The sequence below is a fragment of the Talpa occidentalis genome, unplaced genomic scaffold, assembly GCF_014898055.3.
Source record: "Talpa occidentalis isolate TD23 unplaced genomic scaffold, MPIMG_talOcc4v2.1 talOcc4.9, whole genome shotgun sequence".
NCBI classification, from domain to species: Eukaryota; Metazoa; Chordata; class Mammalia; order Eulipotyphla; family Talpidae; genus Talpa; species Talpa occidentalis.
The window spans coordinates 1680046-1696463 of NW_023605305.1; the positions used below are offsets into that span (position 1 = coordinate 1680046).

The window sequence follows — 16418 nt, forward strand, 5'->3', positions numbered from 1 at the left end:
GCCCCGCCGACGCGCGCGGTGCCCGTCCAGGCTCTTCCTGAGTGTGGGCGCTCCTTCCTGCCTTGGGCCCCGAAGGGCCCGTCCCCAAAGGAGCACCCCACGTGCGGGGACGTGGCCCTGGAAGTAAACAGAGCGGTGACCCCGAACCTCCTGGGTCCCTCACACGCTGACGCGCCGGCCCAGCCTGAGGCTTCTCATCAGCAGGCGCCAGTTAGAAATTGATGCCCTTCCTGGCGTCCCCCCGCCTCGAGGCCTGCAGATAAGAGGATCTGCAGCCGCTGGTGTGCCCAGACCTCATCCCGGACGTGGCACCTCCCAGCCACGCTCCGAGGCCAGGCGGGCCCAGCCCTTGGCCAGGGCGGGCTGAGCTGTGCGTTTGCCCCCGTGACCTTCTGGAAGTCGCCGACATCCGTCGCTGGCTCTGTCTTCCTGCTCGTGGGGGCGTCTCCACTTCTGCAGGGGGATCGGGCTCGCCCAATCAGCACCTTGCTGGCCTGGGAAGTTGCCTGTCTCCAGGCGGCCGGGTCCCCCAAACAGGAGCCCCTGGAAGTTTCAGGACCAGAAGGTAGATGCCGTCGGCAGCCGTCCGGCCCTCCCTTTACACCCGGCGCTTGGCGCCCCCCTCCTGGGAGACGGCCGAGCACGTGTCTGTCTCTCAGAGAACCCACTCGACAGCCAGAGGAAGGTATTTAATTTTTAAAACCGTGATCATAGCGAGAATGTGGGCTTGAGGCTCGAAAACCTCTGGAAATCCGCCGCGGGCACTTGCCACATAGCAGGGGATTTATTTAGGGAAGCCACGGATCATCTTTGCAATCTCCCGTAATTATCTGTTTTCTCAGCTGGTGCTCAGAGGTGCGTCTCCCTGCGCCCAGAGCGGGGGCGTGTGGAAGCGCTGGGCGCCTTCTGCGGGCCCCGCCAGCCGACTCGGCTGTAAAACACTGCCCGGTGCGGGGTCAGGTCCTGTGGGGCAAACTGGCTGTGGTTGGGGCCAGGCGCCCCGGGCTGGTGTGCTGGACGTCTCCCCCGAAGCCGTGGTTTCACGGTTGGGGACATGACGTGTGATGTCGCCCCGGGGTCCTCGTGGCGGGGACGGGGGCTGAGTAATGCTCGGTGAGGCCAAGAGTTGACGGAGCTTGAAGGGATTATGGCAGAAGCGTCCACACTGCATCGGCAGGGAGGGCAGAGCAGGGGTGTGATAAGCCACGCAGGCCCGGCTGTTAGACGCTGGAGGAAATTATATGATGAATGTCCTCGCTCGAGAAGGGACCAAGCCCAGTGTTGTCAGCACCATGGAGAATGCAGGGGCCATCCCTGTGAGGATGGAAGCGCAGACACCACCCGTCCACTAGGCGTTTCCCACTCACCAACTACCCATCCATCCATCCACCATCCATCCATCCATCCACCATCCATCCATCCATCCCTCCATCCACCATCCATCCACCATCCACCATCCACCATCCATCCTCCATCCATCCATCCACCATCCATCCACCATCCACCATCCATCCACCATCCATCCACCATCCATCCACCATCCATCCATCCACCATCCACCATCCATCCTCCTCCATCCATCCACCATCCACCATCCATCCATCCTCCATCCACCATCCACCCACCCACCATCCATTCACCATCCACCATCCACTCACCCACCATTTGTCCACCCACCTGTCCACCATCCATCTTCCATCCATCTGACACACATGTGGCACCTCTCTGTGCTTGGTGTTGTGGGGTGCTGGGGATACGGACCATCGTCAAGGGGGGTGCCCATCTAAGGGTTGCAGCTCTACGTGGAAGAGACGTGTATCTCAGGCCTGGGGACGAGACACAGGCAGCGTGGATGGGAAGAGGCAAGTAGGGGCGGATCTGCTGGACAGGCCAGGAGAGTTGGCGAGAGAGGGACTTTCAAGCCCAGCAAGGCTGGCTGTGGGGAGACCCATGAGGGTCGGTGGCACGGGGTGGTGGCGGAGGTGTTGGGGCTGTGGTGTGTGTGGCGTCCCCGAGGAGGCCAGCCTGACTGGAGCGCAGCTCCCTGGCCCAGTCACCCAGGCAGGTGCCTTCCTCCCAAGTCTGGCGAGGCTGTGGGGGCCTCTCCGTGCCCGAGGTCCTGGGGCACACCCTGGTGCTTACTGGGGAAACTAAGCCCTGAGGCTGCGTTCTGGTCCGGGGTGGGGTCAGAGCGGAAGGTGGGGTGCTGGGGCTCCATCTCAGGAGATGCTGGAGGAGAACTTGTGGGTTGACTGACCCTCCTGGAATCTGGGAGGTGGCTGGGGCATCCCAGCAGGCAGAAAGCCCCAGAAAGCTTTCCAGATGCATGATGCAGATGCATATGGGGGCAGGCTTAGGGGCCTCCCTGAGGATTCAATGCAGGGGCCTTGGGGAGGGTTGTGTGCAGGGGTGTGGGGGAGGGTTGTGTGCAGGGGTGTGGGGGATGTCCTGTGCAGGGGTGTCTTGGAGGGCTCTGTTGGGAGCCTTCACAGAGCAGCAAGGCCCGAGTTCTTGCAGTGTCCTCTCAGAGGGGCTGGTGCTTCCTGTATCCCCAAGGCAGGGCCCCTCAGATGCTCACACACCCCCAGTTGTCCCTGAGGACCATTGTCTTTGTCCAGTGCTCAGGCGTTGCCTCTTAGATGGACACAGACAGGACCTGCTGACCCTCCCCTGCGGGAACTGGGTGGCCCCCACCCACCCAGGCCCTCCGTGGGCCCTGCCCCTCAGACTTACCCCCACCAGGTATAAGGGACTGAGGATGGTGACGTGCGGGGCGGCAGTTTGGGGTCCCCAAGACCCTGGGATGCTGAATCGACTTTGTATGGCCGGACCCTCCTCCCTTTTGTCACTAGAAGTCTGTCTGCAGGTTCAGAAGACCTTCGAGGTCACCTGCCCTGCCCCCCTGGGGTGCCCCCACGTGCCTGCCCAGCCTAACGGTGGGTGGAACCCAGGGCCCCGGAAGCGCTGAGCCCTGCAGCTCCTCTGGGAACCGCCTGCCCCCCGCGCACCTGTGCTGGGGGCTGCTGACCTCCCCGAGGCTGCCCTCTCCTGGGCTTGGACCAAGGCTTCAGCCATGCTGGCCCCTCTGCACCCTCGCCAGCCCCACTTCACCCCCCACTGTTTCTGAGGGTGGTGCCCGGTGTCCGGGTCAGAGACCGGCGCTTGGGCAGGGCCAGCCTGGAGGGCAGGGAGGCGCCCCAGGGCCACGGCCGCAGGCTCTCCCCCACCCCTGCCGGCCCCATTGCTGGCCGCCCAGCTGCCTGGGCCAGCGTCCACGCTGCTCCTCTCCAGCAGGCGCAGCCCGGCCTCGGTCAGGCCTCCGTCAGCCTTGCTGTCACCGGCCCTTGCACAGGGGACCCCGCGGGGCCATCCAGGTGGGCGGCCGCCCTCCCCTGCCCGCACGGCCCTCCTGGGCCGCCTCTGTCCTCGCCGTGGTCACCCGCAGGGCCCGCCCCTTTGCCTTCTCCTCTGCTCCTCCCGCGGCTTAAAAGGGGCCTCCTGGCACGCACAGAGCTTTGTAGACACGACGTAACAATGGCAACCAAACCAAAATAGACGGTCCCCCGAGGCGCGAGGGGCTGCGGAGCCGCACGACTCTGCTGAGTTCCCACGTCAGGGACGGAGCTTCCGTGATGAGCCTGGGGTCCCTGGGCAGCGCCCCACGCCCCGGCTTCTGGGGCCACCATCCTGCTCGTGAGCGGCACAGCTGCCCAGCGAGGGCCTGTCCTCCCCGGGACCTGTCCCTGGGGCTGTCCTCCCTGGGGCTGTCCTCCCTGGGACTGCCCTCCCTGGGCCTGTCCTCCCTGGGCCTGTCCTCCCTGAGGTCCTGTCCTCCCCGGGGCCATGCCCTGGGGCTGATACTTGCCTCCCCCAGCCCCACCCAAGGCTGTTTCCGAGAGGTGAGTGCGGCAGGGCCCGCTCCGTGGGTTGCCGTGAGAGCGAGTGAGCATGCGGGGTGCCCATCCCTGTGGGGTGCTGCTTGAGGGCCTGCTCCCTCCTTCCTCTCTCTGCTCCATTCTGCTCAGTCCTGTTTCCATAAATATGCTCCGTCCCAGCACACGCTCGTGTGAGAACTTTCCGGAGTGTCTCCTGGCCTGCCAGCCTGCTGGAGGGCCGCGGCACTGGGACACCCCGCTGACGCCTTGGGGAGGGTCTCCTGCACCCCCCTCGCAGGCCCTCCCCATGCCCCACACACCCCAAGGGTCCCGTGAATGTCAGCAGGGTTAGCCCTTCCCTCTCAGCCCTGGTGCCCCCGCGAGCCTCTGAAACCGCAGTGGGCTCACCCCAAAGGGCCTTCACTGAGCCTGCTGTGCCCTGGGCCTGCGCACCCTGCCCCCTCCTCGGCCAGGCGGTCCCTGCGTGAGGCCTTGCTGGCAGCCCCCGCTGGGGTGCGCCGAGCCCGTGCTTTTCCGGGCCCCCTGAGCTTCCACGCGTGGCCTGACCTGGGAGGAGGCGGGAGGCCATCCCCAGGGCTCTAGCCCAGCTCCTGCCGACGTCCAGCTCCTCCGCAGCAGGGATGGTGGCTGGTACGGGCCAGCCTGTGCAGCATCCAGGCCCCGTCCTTGGCCCCCCTACAGGGGATCATGGGGTGTGGCCCCGGGCCTGGCTCGCGGATGGGCAGGCCCGGGCCGCTCGCTGGGCAGGCCCTGAGTGCTGCCCAGAGAGGGCACAGAAGGAACGGGGAGGGACGCTAGCTGAGCCCGGGCACCCGTGGGTGGGGGGCGCCACAGGGACAGCCAGTCCCGGCCTACAGCAGCATCAGACACACCCCCCCACTCCCGGCCCGGAACGGTCCCACCCCCAGAGTTGCCCACCCACTGCTTGTCACCACTTCCCTCCTCCGGATTGCTCAAGGGCACGTTGCCCGGGCAACCAGAACGCCAGCGCCTCGCCATCCTTCAGTCTCCTTCAAGCACCTGCGAAGACATGGAGCCGCAGCCCCCAGCCTCAGAGCGGCTGACTCGGCTCCCCAGCCCCTGGCAGCCCCCGGCCGCTGGACCCCCGGGGCGTGGGGTCCCCCGGACATGGCGGAGTGTCCCCGGACACAGGGGAGCCTCACAGGAGCCCAGCTCCACGTCTTCACCCCACAGTCCTTGGCAACCGTGATGTGCCCGTGTCCGCCGTGTTTTACAGGCGGGGAAACTGAGGCACAGAGCAGGTGTGCTGCCCAAGCCCACACAGCTGGCAGGCTGCAGGCCCAGGGTTAGCCAGACAGCTGGCCCGGGTCCCCAGCGTCACCGCTAACCGGGGCCGCCTCTGGAGCATGTGCAGAGGGACCGTGGAGAGCTGTGATCCGGGCACTGCGTCATGTCCACCACCTCCTGGCCCTCGGGACAAGCGGCTGCCGCCCCCTTGCCGGGCGTGGGAACAGCAGAAGCAGCAGGCAGAGCTGCCACCTCAGTGGTGGGCGCCGGGCGCCTTCTAGGAGGCTGCTCTGCAGGAGGCCGGGGTGTCCCTGGTCACCTCCTGCCCATCCCCCACCCGTACCCAAAAATAGCTGCAGGCATTGCCAAGTGTCCTTGGGGGCAGGGTCACCTGGGTGGGAGCCCCGCGCCTCCCAGCGCCTCCCCCCATGCTGGTGCCCGGCTCTGCTGGCTGGTGTGAGACCAGTGGGGCCCCTGGGGAGCAGCACCCAGCCTCTCTGCAGCGCCGCTGCGCAGGCCTGGGCCGTCGCCACGGTTACCACGACGGAAGGCGGGGTGCACTCTGCCTCTTCTGGCACGTTCCCTCCTCCGTCTAGGAGCCTCAGGACGGCTTCCCGAGCAGAAGCCCCAAGTCCCCGTCCTGGCTCTGGGTCCAGGCGCCAGGCCCTGTCGCCCCGGCCGGGCCTGCGTGAGGGTGAGGTTGGCGCGTCATGGGGGTGCGGGCGGAGCTCCCACCTGCAGGGCTCCAGGAGAGGGGCTGGCCTTGCCGCTCGCTCTGCTCCTGAGGGGGCCTGGCCCTCGGCTTGGGCTCCAGACCCGCTGGGAAGGCAGGGGCCGGGCCAACGTGTCCCGTCCTCCAACCAGGCTGTCCTGCTGCCGCGGGGCGCGTCGGGCACCAGGGGTGCTCAGGTCGCTGCCACTCACACTCCCGGGGATGCCACGGTGCTCCCCCCCTCCAAACGGGCTGGGCCTCTCAGGCCGAGCGCCTCCGGTGCACCCCGAGTCAGACCTGCTTTGCTAGAGGAGGGAATCCCAGAACCTTGTGAGTGACCCTCCTGCTCCGAGGAAGGCGGGTGGCCAGAGGTGCTGGCGGTTTCTGTCCCGCGCACACGAATGGCGCCTTCCTGCGAGCCGCGGTCCCTCCTGAGCAGGGCCGGGCCCGCCGGGGACGTGGGACCCTGCACTCCCGCTGTTTTTCTGTAAAATTCTTCTAAAATGACAAGTTTGTTCAAGCAAACAAGCCAGTACAAGTGGGGTGGGCTCTGGAAGCATCTGGCGGGGAGACCCGCGCGCCCCCCAGGGCCCAGGTGCAGGGACGGCCACCTTCCTGGGGCCCAGGCGGTGCCAGAGCAGGGTGGACTCGGAAGGCCCAGGCGGGACCAGAGCACATCTGTGTCCGAGCCTCCCGCGTCCCGGGTCTCCTGAAGCCCGACATGCCCGCGCCTGGCGAGGTGCCCACGTGTGTCCTTGCCTTTACTCACGCCAGACGGCTCAGAGCACAGCCTCGGGGGTGACGCCAGGCTCTTGTGAGTTTGTTCCCTCAGTCTCCGAACTGTGTTTTCATGGCGTCCTTGGCGGCACGAGACATCTCAGTCCGGCGGAGCCCGGCTTCTCCAGTGCTGGCCAGCAGGCTTCGTGCGTGAGGCAGAAGCGGTCACCCCGCGAGGCTGTGGCTGGGCGCCTGCCCTCGTCTGGCCGTCACGTCACTTCATCACTGTGAGCTCAGCCTCCGCCCGGCGTGAGGAAGGGATCGGCTCGCTGCTCTGGCGCGTGGCGTTCCGTCTCCCCGCGGCCTTTCTCCCTTTCTTGAATATCTTTTTCCTGTTGAGTGATCCTGGTGCCCTGCTCAGAAATCAGTTGACCCTGAGTCTGAAGGCTTCTCTCTGGACACGTGGCTGTTAACTGCTTGTCACTATACAGCCGGGAACGGTGCTCCCTTCCCGTAGGCTTTATCACAACCCACGGTGTGAAGAATATGTATTAACCCGAGGGAAACCTCGTCCTCGGCCCCAGCACCGGCAGCTTCTTGGAAGGTGGGGGGGGGGACCTTGGAGGCCACGTGAATGATGGACAAACGGGTTTGCGGGGCGAAAGCAGCCCAGCCTCGCTCAGAGCGGCTCCATCAGGGGCCCCTGGACCTGTGCCCTGAGCTGTGCAGAGCTCAGTGCCTGGGGTGGGGGCTCGGCCACGTCACCGCCTGCGAGCGGGCCATGGGGCTGTGGGCGGGGCGGGGCTGCAGCCGCCGTCGGGCCCCGTGGGCATCCCATGGACCAGGTTCCTCTGGGCTCCCGCGCCAGCCCGGCCCGGCCCAGGGCTCAGGTGCTGACACGTGGGCGCAGCCCTGCCGCCCGCCAGCCCCCTCGGGAGGTGTCGCCCTAAGTGGAAGGGCTGCCTTTGTCTCCCTTAATTGACAGTGATTTTCTTCTGCAGGAAAATATACAGAAGGTAGCGAATTGAATCTCAATTTGCTGAATCTTATTAAACTGTTCTTGGGGAAAAAAGGATTTCAATAAAAATTTAAGAGGGGAGAGAAGGCAGAACGCTGCAGACTAGGAAGTAAAGTGAGGCTCCCGGTCAGGCAGCAGTGGGGGCGTCGGGCGCCTGTCCTCGTGGGGCCGTGGGGCCTGCCCTGCGCGGGGCGTGGACGTGGTCGGTGCTGAGCCGGTGGCCGCTCCCAGCGGGGTCACGGGAGTTCGGCCAGGCTGCAGGGGGTGCAGCTACCGGGGCCGGCCCTCGCTCTGCTCCTCCTGCCTCGGGCCTGTTTGGGGGTAACGCCACACACCCCTCCTGGGGCGTTGCCCGCAGGCCTGGAAGCTGCCTGTCCGGGAGCGCCCTTCAGTGTCTGCCGTATCCGCCGCCTCTATTCCGGGACTTCGTCACCGCGAGACACCCCGCCGGCCCCCGCGGCCGCCCCACAACCCTCTCCTCTCGGCCTGCGGGTTCTGGGCTCTTCAGCCCGTGGACTCGGGTGGGGCTCCCCAGGGCTCGTGCTTGGCGCGGCCTTTCCACGCTCGGCCCGCGGTGGGCATCAGCTCGGCCTTCTGATGACCGACGGTCCAGGGCCCAGCTGGGCACGCCCGGGTCGCCCTTCAGCCCACGCCGCCCCTGTGTGCTGCTCCGATCGCTGTTCACATCCGGCGTGGCGCCTGCCCTCCCTCGGGGCCTCCAGAGCCATGTTCCGCATCCAGGGGCCTGAGGGTCCCTGGAGTTTGGGGGCAGCTGGCCTCGGGGTGAGCGGTCTGCCCGGCTCTCAGACCCCCCCCGTGGGCATGTGGCGGCCCCGGTCAGCATGGGGCAGGGCTGAGAGCCGCCTGCCTTCCTGGGTGACGGGCCTGGGAGTGGACCAGGGGCCTCTGGCTCGTGAGGGTGGAGCTGGGGCCCAGCCTGTGCTGAGCAGGGTCAGAGGGCAGGGCGTGGGGGGCCGTGGGGGTCTATGTGGCCCCTTGGACGGTGCGGGAGGCCCGGGCCTGCAGGGGACGGGGCCTCAGTGGGGGCGGCTCCCGCCTGCCCCCGCCCCCGCGCGCCGGGCTGCTGGGGTGGGTGCAGCCTCCGTCCTGACTCGAGCCCCCCCCTCGCGCTCTCACGGGCCCCGCTCGAGCGGACCCGTCAGTCTGAGAGGAAGGAGCCGGACCTGAAGAGGGAAACAAATCAAGCTCTCCCGGCATTTGCCATCGGTTGGTTTTTCTGCATAACAGCTGGGTGGTGTGGAGATGAGAGGGTTTCTATGGTAACCAATTACAGCTCATGATTGGTGAAAAATGACAGAAATATCCTGTGTGTGAAGTTATGCTGGGGCAGGCGGGCAGGCCCAGGCTTAGGTGCTGCGGTTTTAATTTCCTGGGGAAATGTTTCTCCAAGTGCTGCTGCCAGGCGCTGCTGGTGGCTGCTCTTTGTTCAGCCGGCCTGCGGGGCCTGCGGGGCTGCGGGGCCTGGTGGGCCTTCGGCCCTCAGATGCACCTGCTCGGGAGCACTGGCTCCCTGGGGGCAGACTCCTGTCCAGCACGCGGCTGGCCCAGGCGATGCGCTCAGCCGTCCGACTGTCTGAGCCGTCTGCGGCCCAGAGGAGCCCTCGGGCGGGGGAGGGGAGCCGGTGCTGACCCACATTCTGCACGGGGCGCGGGCCTGGCCCCCGCGCCCGGCTGGCTACGCAGATCTGCACGCGGGCAGAAAGTGCGCGGGCATCAGCAGAACCAGCAGCTCCTGATTCTGCAGCAAAGCACTTTCGTTCTGATTAAAAAGCCGGGGCCTCATTGTTTGGGGAGGAGTCCTTGTTGGTAATTAGCGCTCGTTAGCACGGGCCGCTTTGCTTCCAGCTCCTGGGTCCATCTCTGCATCCGCGGGAAGGGCGGCCCGCACGTGGGGCTCCGGGTGGAGCAGGAGGCGGAGGGAGGACGCACTCGCTCTCACCACACCTGTGCGGGCAGACGCACAGAGACGCTCACCTTGCCGCACACACGGGCACACACACGCAGACACAGGGTACACACAACACATGGGCACACACAGCACACGGGCGCACAAGCACATGTACATAACCACACACATGCAGACATGTGCACACGTGCAGGGCACACACAAGTACATGTACACACAAGAACACATGGGCACACATGCACAAGTGCACACAGTCGCATGCATACAGGCACACAAGGCATGGCACACAGTCACGCTCGTACACACAAGTACGCATGCATGTGTGCAGACATGGGCTCACGTGCACAGGTGCAGGGCACACACAAGCACACACAGGCACACGCCCACACCAGCAGTCACACACACCGCTCACACGCACTGACACGACCCACTGCGCCCGCACTGGCACTGCCTCAACTCTCACCCTCCCTGCACACTCCCTGGCACACACGCACGGACACGCAGGCACACGCCGCGGAGACGCCCGACTGCGCAGTCACCCACGCTCACTATTTATTCCTCAGAGGCGCCCGGTGTTGGTGCGGGAGCTGCAGACGTTTCTCTGGGCCCAGTTTTGAGCAGCCTCGCAGGCTGGCAGCTCTGTGCCCGCACTCCCTTGCCAGCCAGGCAGGGTGTCCCCCCGCACCTGCTGCGGGTGAGGAGGAGGAGACAGCACTTCAGAGGCCCCTCACAAAGGTCCACGGGGAGGCGGGAATGGCCCCCAAGGAGGCCCTGGGCGAGGGGCAGCGTCCCCAGCGCGTCCTGGGCAGCACTCCCCGAGTGGGAGCCAGAGGCGGCCGGCACACGCGCTTTCTGGGGTCCACGCCTCCGTGAAGGGCACGTGTCCAGCACAGAGAGGGGAGGAAGGTGGCCTGCGGGTGCTGGGCACCAGGACCCAGCAGGCCCCTCTGTGCCCCACATTGCCTGGGCAGCTAAGCCCCACGGTGAGTGGGAGCCCCAGGAGGCGCGGTCAGCTCGCCTGGTCACCCGCCTCTGGTCAGGTCATGTGTGTGGTGGGCACCGGCCCTGGCCTGGGCCTGGGGCCCCTCCGTGTCCTGGCTCTGCCATTCCCTACCCCGTGTCCTCCTGGCGCCCCCTGCGGGAATGGCCGGCCTTGGGGGCCCTTTGTAAATGACGGTGGGGGCTTCTGAGACTTGGTTTCCCTCCCCAGCAGTGGCCAGTGTCCCGCGACCCCTTGGAGGACACTGGGGGCAGGCGGGCTCGGCGCCCGTGACGGGGTGCGTGTGTGCTTTCTCGGTGGGGGGCCAGCCGCTGACCACTGTCTCTCTGTTCCCGCAGTTCCATGTCCATCCGCTGGCCGGGCTGCGCCCTCGGAAGCCACGCTTGGATACTGATAGCCATGTTTCAGCTCGCCCTGGACCTGCCATCCTGTGAGTCCCTGGGGCCCGGCCCTGAGCTCCGCCTCCTGCCGCGGCCCAGCCGGCCACCCCGCTTGTGGAGTCTGAAAAGTGGACAGCCGGCGCGGGTCCCCACCCCGGTGTGGAGCCCCCGGCCGCCCCGCGCCGAGCGCAGCCATGGACAGATGCCAGCCCCCCGGGCCCGGCGGGCACACAGACCCCGGGACCAGGTGGTCGCCCTGGTCCCCAAAGGGGGGCTCAGCAAGCCCCCAGCTGCTGCCAAATCCAGCCCGGCCCTGGGCTCCTCGTCCTCCTCGACCTCCGCACCCGGCGCCGGGGCCCCCACGGACCCGCAGGCCCTCCTGAGGAGGAGCCGGAGGCACGTGCAGGGGGCTGCCTTCAACTTTGACCTCCAGGGCGGCAGGTCCACCACCGAGACCGAGTTCATCGCCTGGGGGCCCACGGGGGAGGAGGGAGCCCCCGAGTCCAACACGTTTCCAGGCGTGTTCGGCCCCACCACGGTCTCCATCTTCCAAACGCGCAAGTCCACGGTGGCCACCACCACCGCCGCCACCACGGCCACCTCCCTGACGTTGCAGACTAAGGGGGGCACCGAGCCCCTGGGCCCCGGGAGCAGGTTCCCGTTTGGGGTCAGCACAACGGAGCCTTCCATCAGCCCCAGCAAAGACAGTGGCGTCAAGCCCCCGCGGATTCTGGGGGAGACCTCAGGTAAGCTGCCCCTTTTCTGGCTGGGTTGGCTTGGGGGTGTGGAGCTGTGTCCGGGGATGCGCCGTGGGTCTGCGTCCCAACGCAGAGATGGAGACAGAAGGGGTTGGATGAGGGGCCTCTGGGAGAGACGAGGTGTGTGTCCCCCGAAGACAGGCTGTGCTTGAGAAGGGGGAGCCGGGCCTTGGCGCTGGTGAGAGGAGACAGCGGCCTTAGTTGGGGGTGCTGTGCCCACCGAGAGGGGTGGCCAGGCCCCAGCGGAAGGGGTAGCCCCCTCCTCCAGCACCAAGTTGTCTCCTGGGCCTCGCCGGGGCCTCCCCTGCTGGCGTCGGGCCACGTGGGGCCTTCAGGCACTTCACGGCGGGGCCCTGCGCGGGCGGGCGGCTGGCCTCGGTGGCTCAGGACTGGCAACTGCAGGATAAACTGAAGCCAGGGGTGGGGAGGTCCTCTGGGTCTTTGCAGACACCCCGACTGCCCAGGCCGTCTTTCCCCGAGACGGGGTGCAGGTGTTTGGAGATGGAGCGGGAGTATCGCCCCCCCCCACCTGCTGCCCGCCAGTCCCTGCATTGTCTCTGGCACCGTCCTCAGCTCTGAAATCTCCTCTGCGTAGTTTGTTTTGCTTTTTGGTTTTGACCTCATCTTCCAGTTGCTCCAAAAACAGTGTCTCTTGATCGCCCAGCTGCCCTCGCCCCGGTAGCTCCGGTGTGTGCCCGGCTGGGCCGAGGGGCGTAGAGTTGGGGACCCCACGTTCCCAGCCGCCTCCGGCTCCCTCCGCCTCTGCAGCCCGCCGGCGCCACGGGCCCGGAGCCGGCCACGAGGCCTCTCAAGCAGCCGCGTCCACTGACTTCACGGAGCGGGATCCGGGTCCAGGGGCGGGCCGGGGCCCCGCGCGGCCTCTCAGAACCCGCCCGGGGCCTGCGCGCCTCCCGCCGCCCGCAGCCAGCCCGTGCCTGGGTCTCCTTCCCCGCGGCGGGCGGCTTTTGTTCCGTGACCCACTTCTTCCCTCACGCGGGCGGGAGGACGCGGCTGTCACCACGAGCCGCCCTTCCCCGAGCGCAGCGTGTCGGTGCAGGCCCAGCTCCGCCGCGGCTGCAGGGCCGGGCCGGGGGGCCGGGCCTGGGCTGCTGGGGGCCCTGTGGGGCGTCCCCGCCGCCTCCCCCGAGCTGCGGGCAGCCGCACGCGTCTCCTGTGGCCGCCCCGGCAGCCGGAGGACCAGCTGTTTTCCCTCCATGAAGCCGGCAGCCACCGTCAGCAGAGAATCCCGGGCTGCGTTCGTTTACTGTCAGCTCCGCACATGTCACTCAGTCTGGAGACATGGATGAGGACACAGACTCCCCATTTATTGCAAATTACATTTATTACTAAAGTTAAGCACCCCGGCCAGCGTTATAAGGCTCAGCAAATTAATTCACAGTACATTGCGTGTCGCTAATCCAACTCGACAGATGCTTATCTTGGAAAAGATTTATGGTTCTTCATAATATAATCTGGTGCTAGATTAATTTGTTTAGCAAAACAGATTTAAAAGGGGGAAAATATGTGTGTTTGCTTCGAATGCGGAGAGGTGGCACTTCTGGGAGGCCGCACGGCGGGCGCGATGGCGCAGCCGGGGCCGCGGCTCCAGCCGGGACGGGCAGGCGGGGACGCTCAGCTCGTCAGGCCCAGCCCGCCCTGCTTGACCGAGCCCGCGGCGCCGAGAGTCCACGCGGGAGCAGTGCGGGCAGGCGGCGCTGAGACCAAGCTACCCACGGGGATGAGGGTGTAGGAAGTGGTGGGCAGAACCTGCTAAGTCGGTTCTCCTGCCCCAGGGGGTCCTTGGAATGAGGTTTGGGGAGCTGAGAGTTTTCCTTTGGCTCCCTAGACACACGTTTACAAGGAGAATGTTCGTTTGCCCAGACTCAGGCACTGCTGGGCGTGGAAAGGGCAGGTGGCCGGGGCTCGGGGCCCCTGAGATCCCCGGGGCTGACGTCACAGGGAAGAGCTGTGGAGTCATCAGAGATCCTTCTGCAGGGGCCGCCCAGCAAGGGAAGCCTCCCCGAGCCGCGGTGCGTGCTTCGGGGCCGCCGCCCTCCGTGCTGGCTGGCCTCGCGTGGCTGTGTGAGCCCGGCCACGGCTGCGCTCTGCCCCTCCGCGGGCGACAGGTCACCGTCTTGCAACCTTGTAGCAGTTGAGCTGGTGCCCGCCAGGTGCCCGGGTCCTGGCACAGCAGCTGTGCGCATGTTCACTGCCACTAACACAATGATAATGGAAATGGCGATGATGGTAACGGTGATGGTGATGACGTAATAATGATGATGGTGGTGATGATGTAATGATGGTGATGGTGGTGATGATGTCATGGTGATGGTGTAATGATGATGGTGGTGATGATGTAATAATGATGATGGTGGTGATGATGTAATGGTGGTGGTGGTGGTGATGATGTAATGATGATGACGGTGGTGGTGATGAGGTGATGGTGGTGATGTAATGGTGATGATGTAATGGTGATGGTGGTGATGATGTAATGGTGGTGGTGGTGATGATGTAATGGTGGTGGTGGTGGTGGTGGTGATGTAATGATGATGACGGTGGTGGTGATGAGGTAATGGTGATGGTGGTGGTGATGTAATGAAGGTGGTGAGGTAATAGTGATAACGAGGTGATGGTGATAATGGTGATGTAAAGATAACGGATGTGATGGTGATGTCATGGTGATAACCATGAAGGTGATGACGACAGTGGTGGTGAGAGCGGGTGATGACAGTGGTCACCCCCTGCTGACTTGCAGCCTCTGGGTCACTTGTCCCCGCCTTGGCCTGCGCGGAGTGTGGGTGGTGCTGGCCCAGAACCGGGGGGTTGGCCCGGAACCGCTCGGGTTCAGCAGGTGTTGCACTGCGGCGGCCGGAGTTGGTGGAGGCTGGCGGCAGGTGGCCGGCAGTTCACCTGAGGTCAGGTGGGGGGCTCCCGGGAAGCGCCGGCCCGGACAGTCCCCTCGCGGGGCTGTTCTCGGTCTGGCATCACACAGTCTCCCAGGAGAAAAGCAGAAAGTCGCTTCCTGGGCTTTTTCTCAACACTCGTGAGAGCTGTGGGGGTGGGGGCAGGTGACCTCGTGGCCGCCTTGTCCACTGCGGGCCTTCGGGGCTGGAGGCGGCACTGCGATGCCCTCTGGAGCCTCGCATGGACGTGTCGCATGCCAGCGCCCACAGCAGTGTCCAAGAAGCCCCTGCGACATCACCGCTGTCAGTCAGGGCCTCCCACGAGGGCCATGTGCGTGTCCGTGCCGTCCCGGGATGCAGGGGTGGACGGTCATCCCAGCCCTGCCCGGTGGGGCCTGCTCGCTGTCCAGGGACGGCGTCCATGCTGCTTCGGCCTTGCTGCCGGGGCCTCGGTGTCCTTCAGGAGTGTGGTGTGTGGGCACCCGGCGCCAGGCCCGTGCTCTGTGGAGCTGGCCTGCAGCCCTAGGCTGATGGGACACCCGCTGGGTGCTGGGAGGGCGGGCGGGGGCGGCTGAGCCGGGGGCGCTCGCGGCTGAGCCCCTTCGAATGAACTTGCCGGGTGTTTGCTCCCGGGCGTGAGTCACCCTTAACTTAAGGATATTTGCAGCAAACGACTCATGGACTTCAAAACTTTGGAGAAGCTTAACGGGTAGGAGCATCAACGCGCAAATGGGCGTGTGGCACGGGGGCGCTCGGGGCTCTCTGCAGGGACTGCGGGTGGGGGAGCCCCCCAGGCCCCTCTGCCTGTGCCGGCGGCGGGCTGAGCTCCCCGGGGCGCAAGCGCCCGCTCCCTCTTCCCAGGCTCCATCCTTGGCTTCTTCTGGGCCAATTTCCAGGCTCCCGGCTCCCACTTAATTCACTTTGTGCTTCTAAGCATCTGGGTGCCCCCTGGGCCTCATTCTGGTTCTGTTGCTGTCGGGGCCGGAGGTGCTTGATTCCTGCAGCACCGCAGCGGGGCCTGCGCTGACACGCTGGCCGGCACCGGCGGCTCCCTGGGCCCTGCCCCGCAGCCCGGGGCTGTGCGCCGGCTTGGCCTGCCTGGGGCCTGTGGGGTGTTGCTGGGGCTGGGGTGCCAGGGGGCCCGCCTGCAGAGTGTCCCACCGCGGGCGCACGTCGCTCAAGGGCGGATTAAGTGCTGATCTGGATGTGCCGGGGCTTGAATTCATCTAGTCTCGGGGGTGCCGCTAAGCGCGGGATTAAATATTAGAACATCGTGTTTATGCATCTCATGTGCCAATGTCAGAGCCGATGCTGGGGCGTTCCCAGCCGTGGGAACACCAGCTCGTGGTGTGAGGTGACGCGCGGGGGCCGGGGCACAAGCTCGCCTGGCGGTGTACATCATCCTCTGGACACGGGGGCCAGCGGAGGAGGGGACCGTCCGGCAGGGCTGGCCAGGCCTCTTGGAGGGGGCCTGAGGCTGGGTGCTGATGATGGGGGTACAGGCAGGGAGGCCAGCGAGATCGAGGGTGGGGTGCGGGTGGCTGCGGGAGTGGACAAGCTCCAAAGCCCAGAGGCCTGTGTGGTAGAGGGAGCCGGGCCGGGGCCGCCCCTCACCTCCTGGCTTCCAGCCCCAGCGCTGTGCGAGGGGTAGGACCCGTGGGGCCTGCGTTCCTTCTGCCCAGAGCTGGAACCGGCTGGGCTTGCGTCCCCTCCTGTGGGGCATCGGTGGAAGGAGAGCGCAGATGGCCATCGCCACTCCACGTCCCCTTCCCGGGATCGGGGGCGGGGCGCCCTGCAGGTGCCCATGGGCCGTGGTCTCTGTCCTAAGCAGGGGTGGGGCTGGTTGAGCCAGGTGGGGA

At 66.1% G+C, this 16418-nt stretch overlaps 1 protein-coding gene across 1 annotated transcript in view; it reads left to right on the forward strand.

Annotated features, from left to right (window-relative positions):
* Nucleotides 1-16418, forward strand: part of AJAP1 (adherens junctions associated protein 1) — a 67945-nt gene that overhangs the window by 27685 nt on the left and 23842 nt on the right. Inside the window, exon 2 of the mRNA XM_037499370.2 lies at nucleotides 10857-11644. Within this exon, the coding sequence (XP_037355267.2) occupies nucleotides 10857-11644 (788 nt within the window). The remainder of the gene's footprint in view (nucleotides 1-10856; nucleotides 11645-16418) is intronic.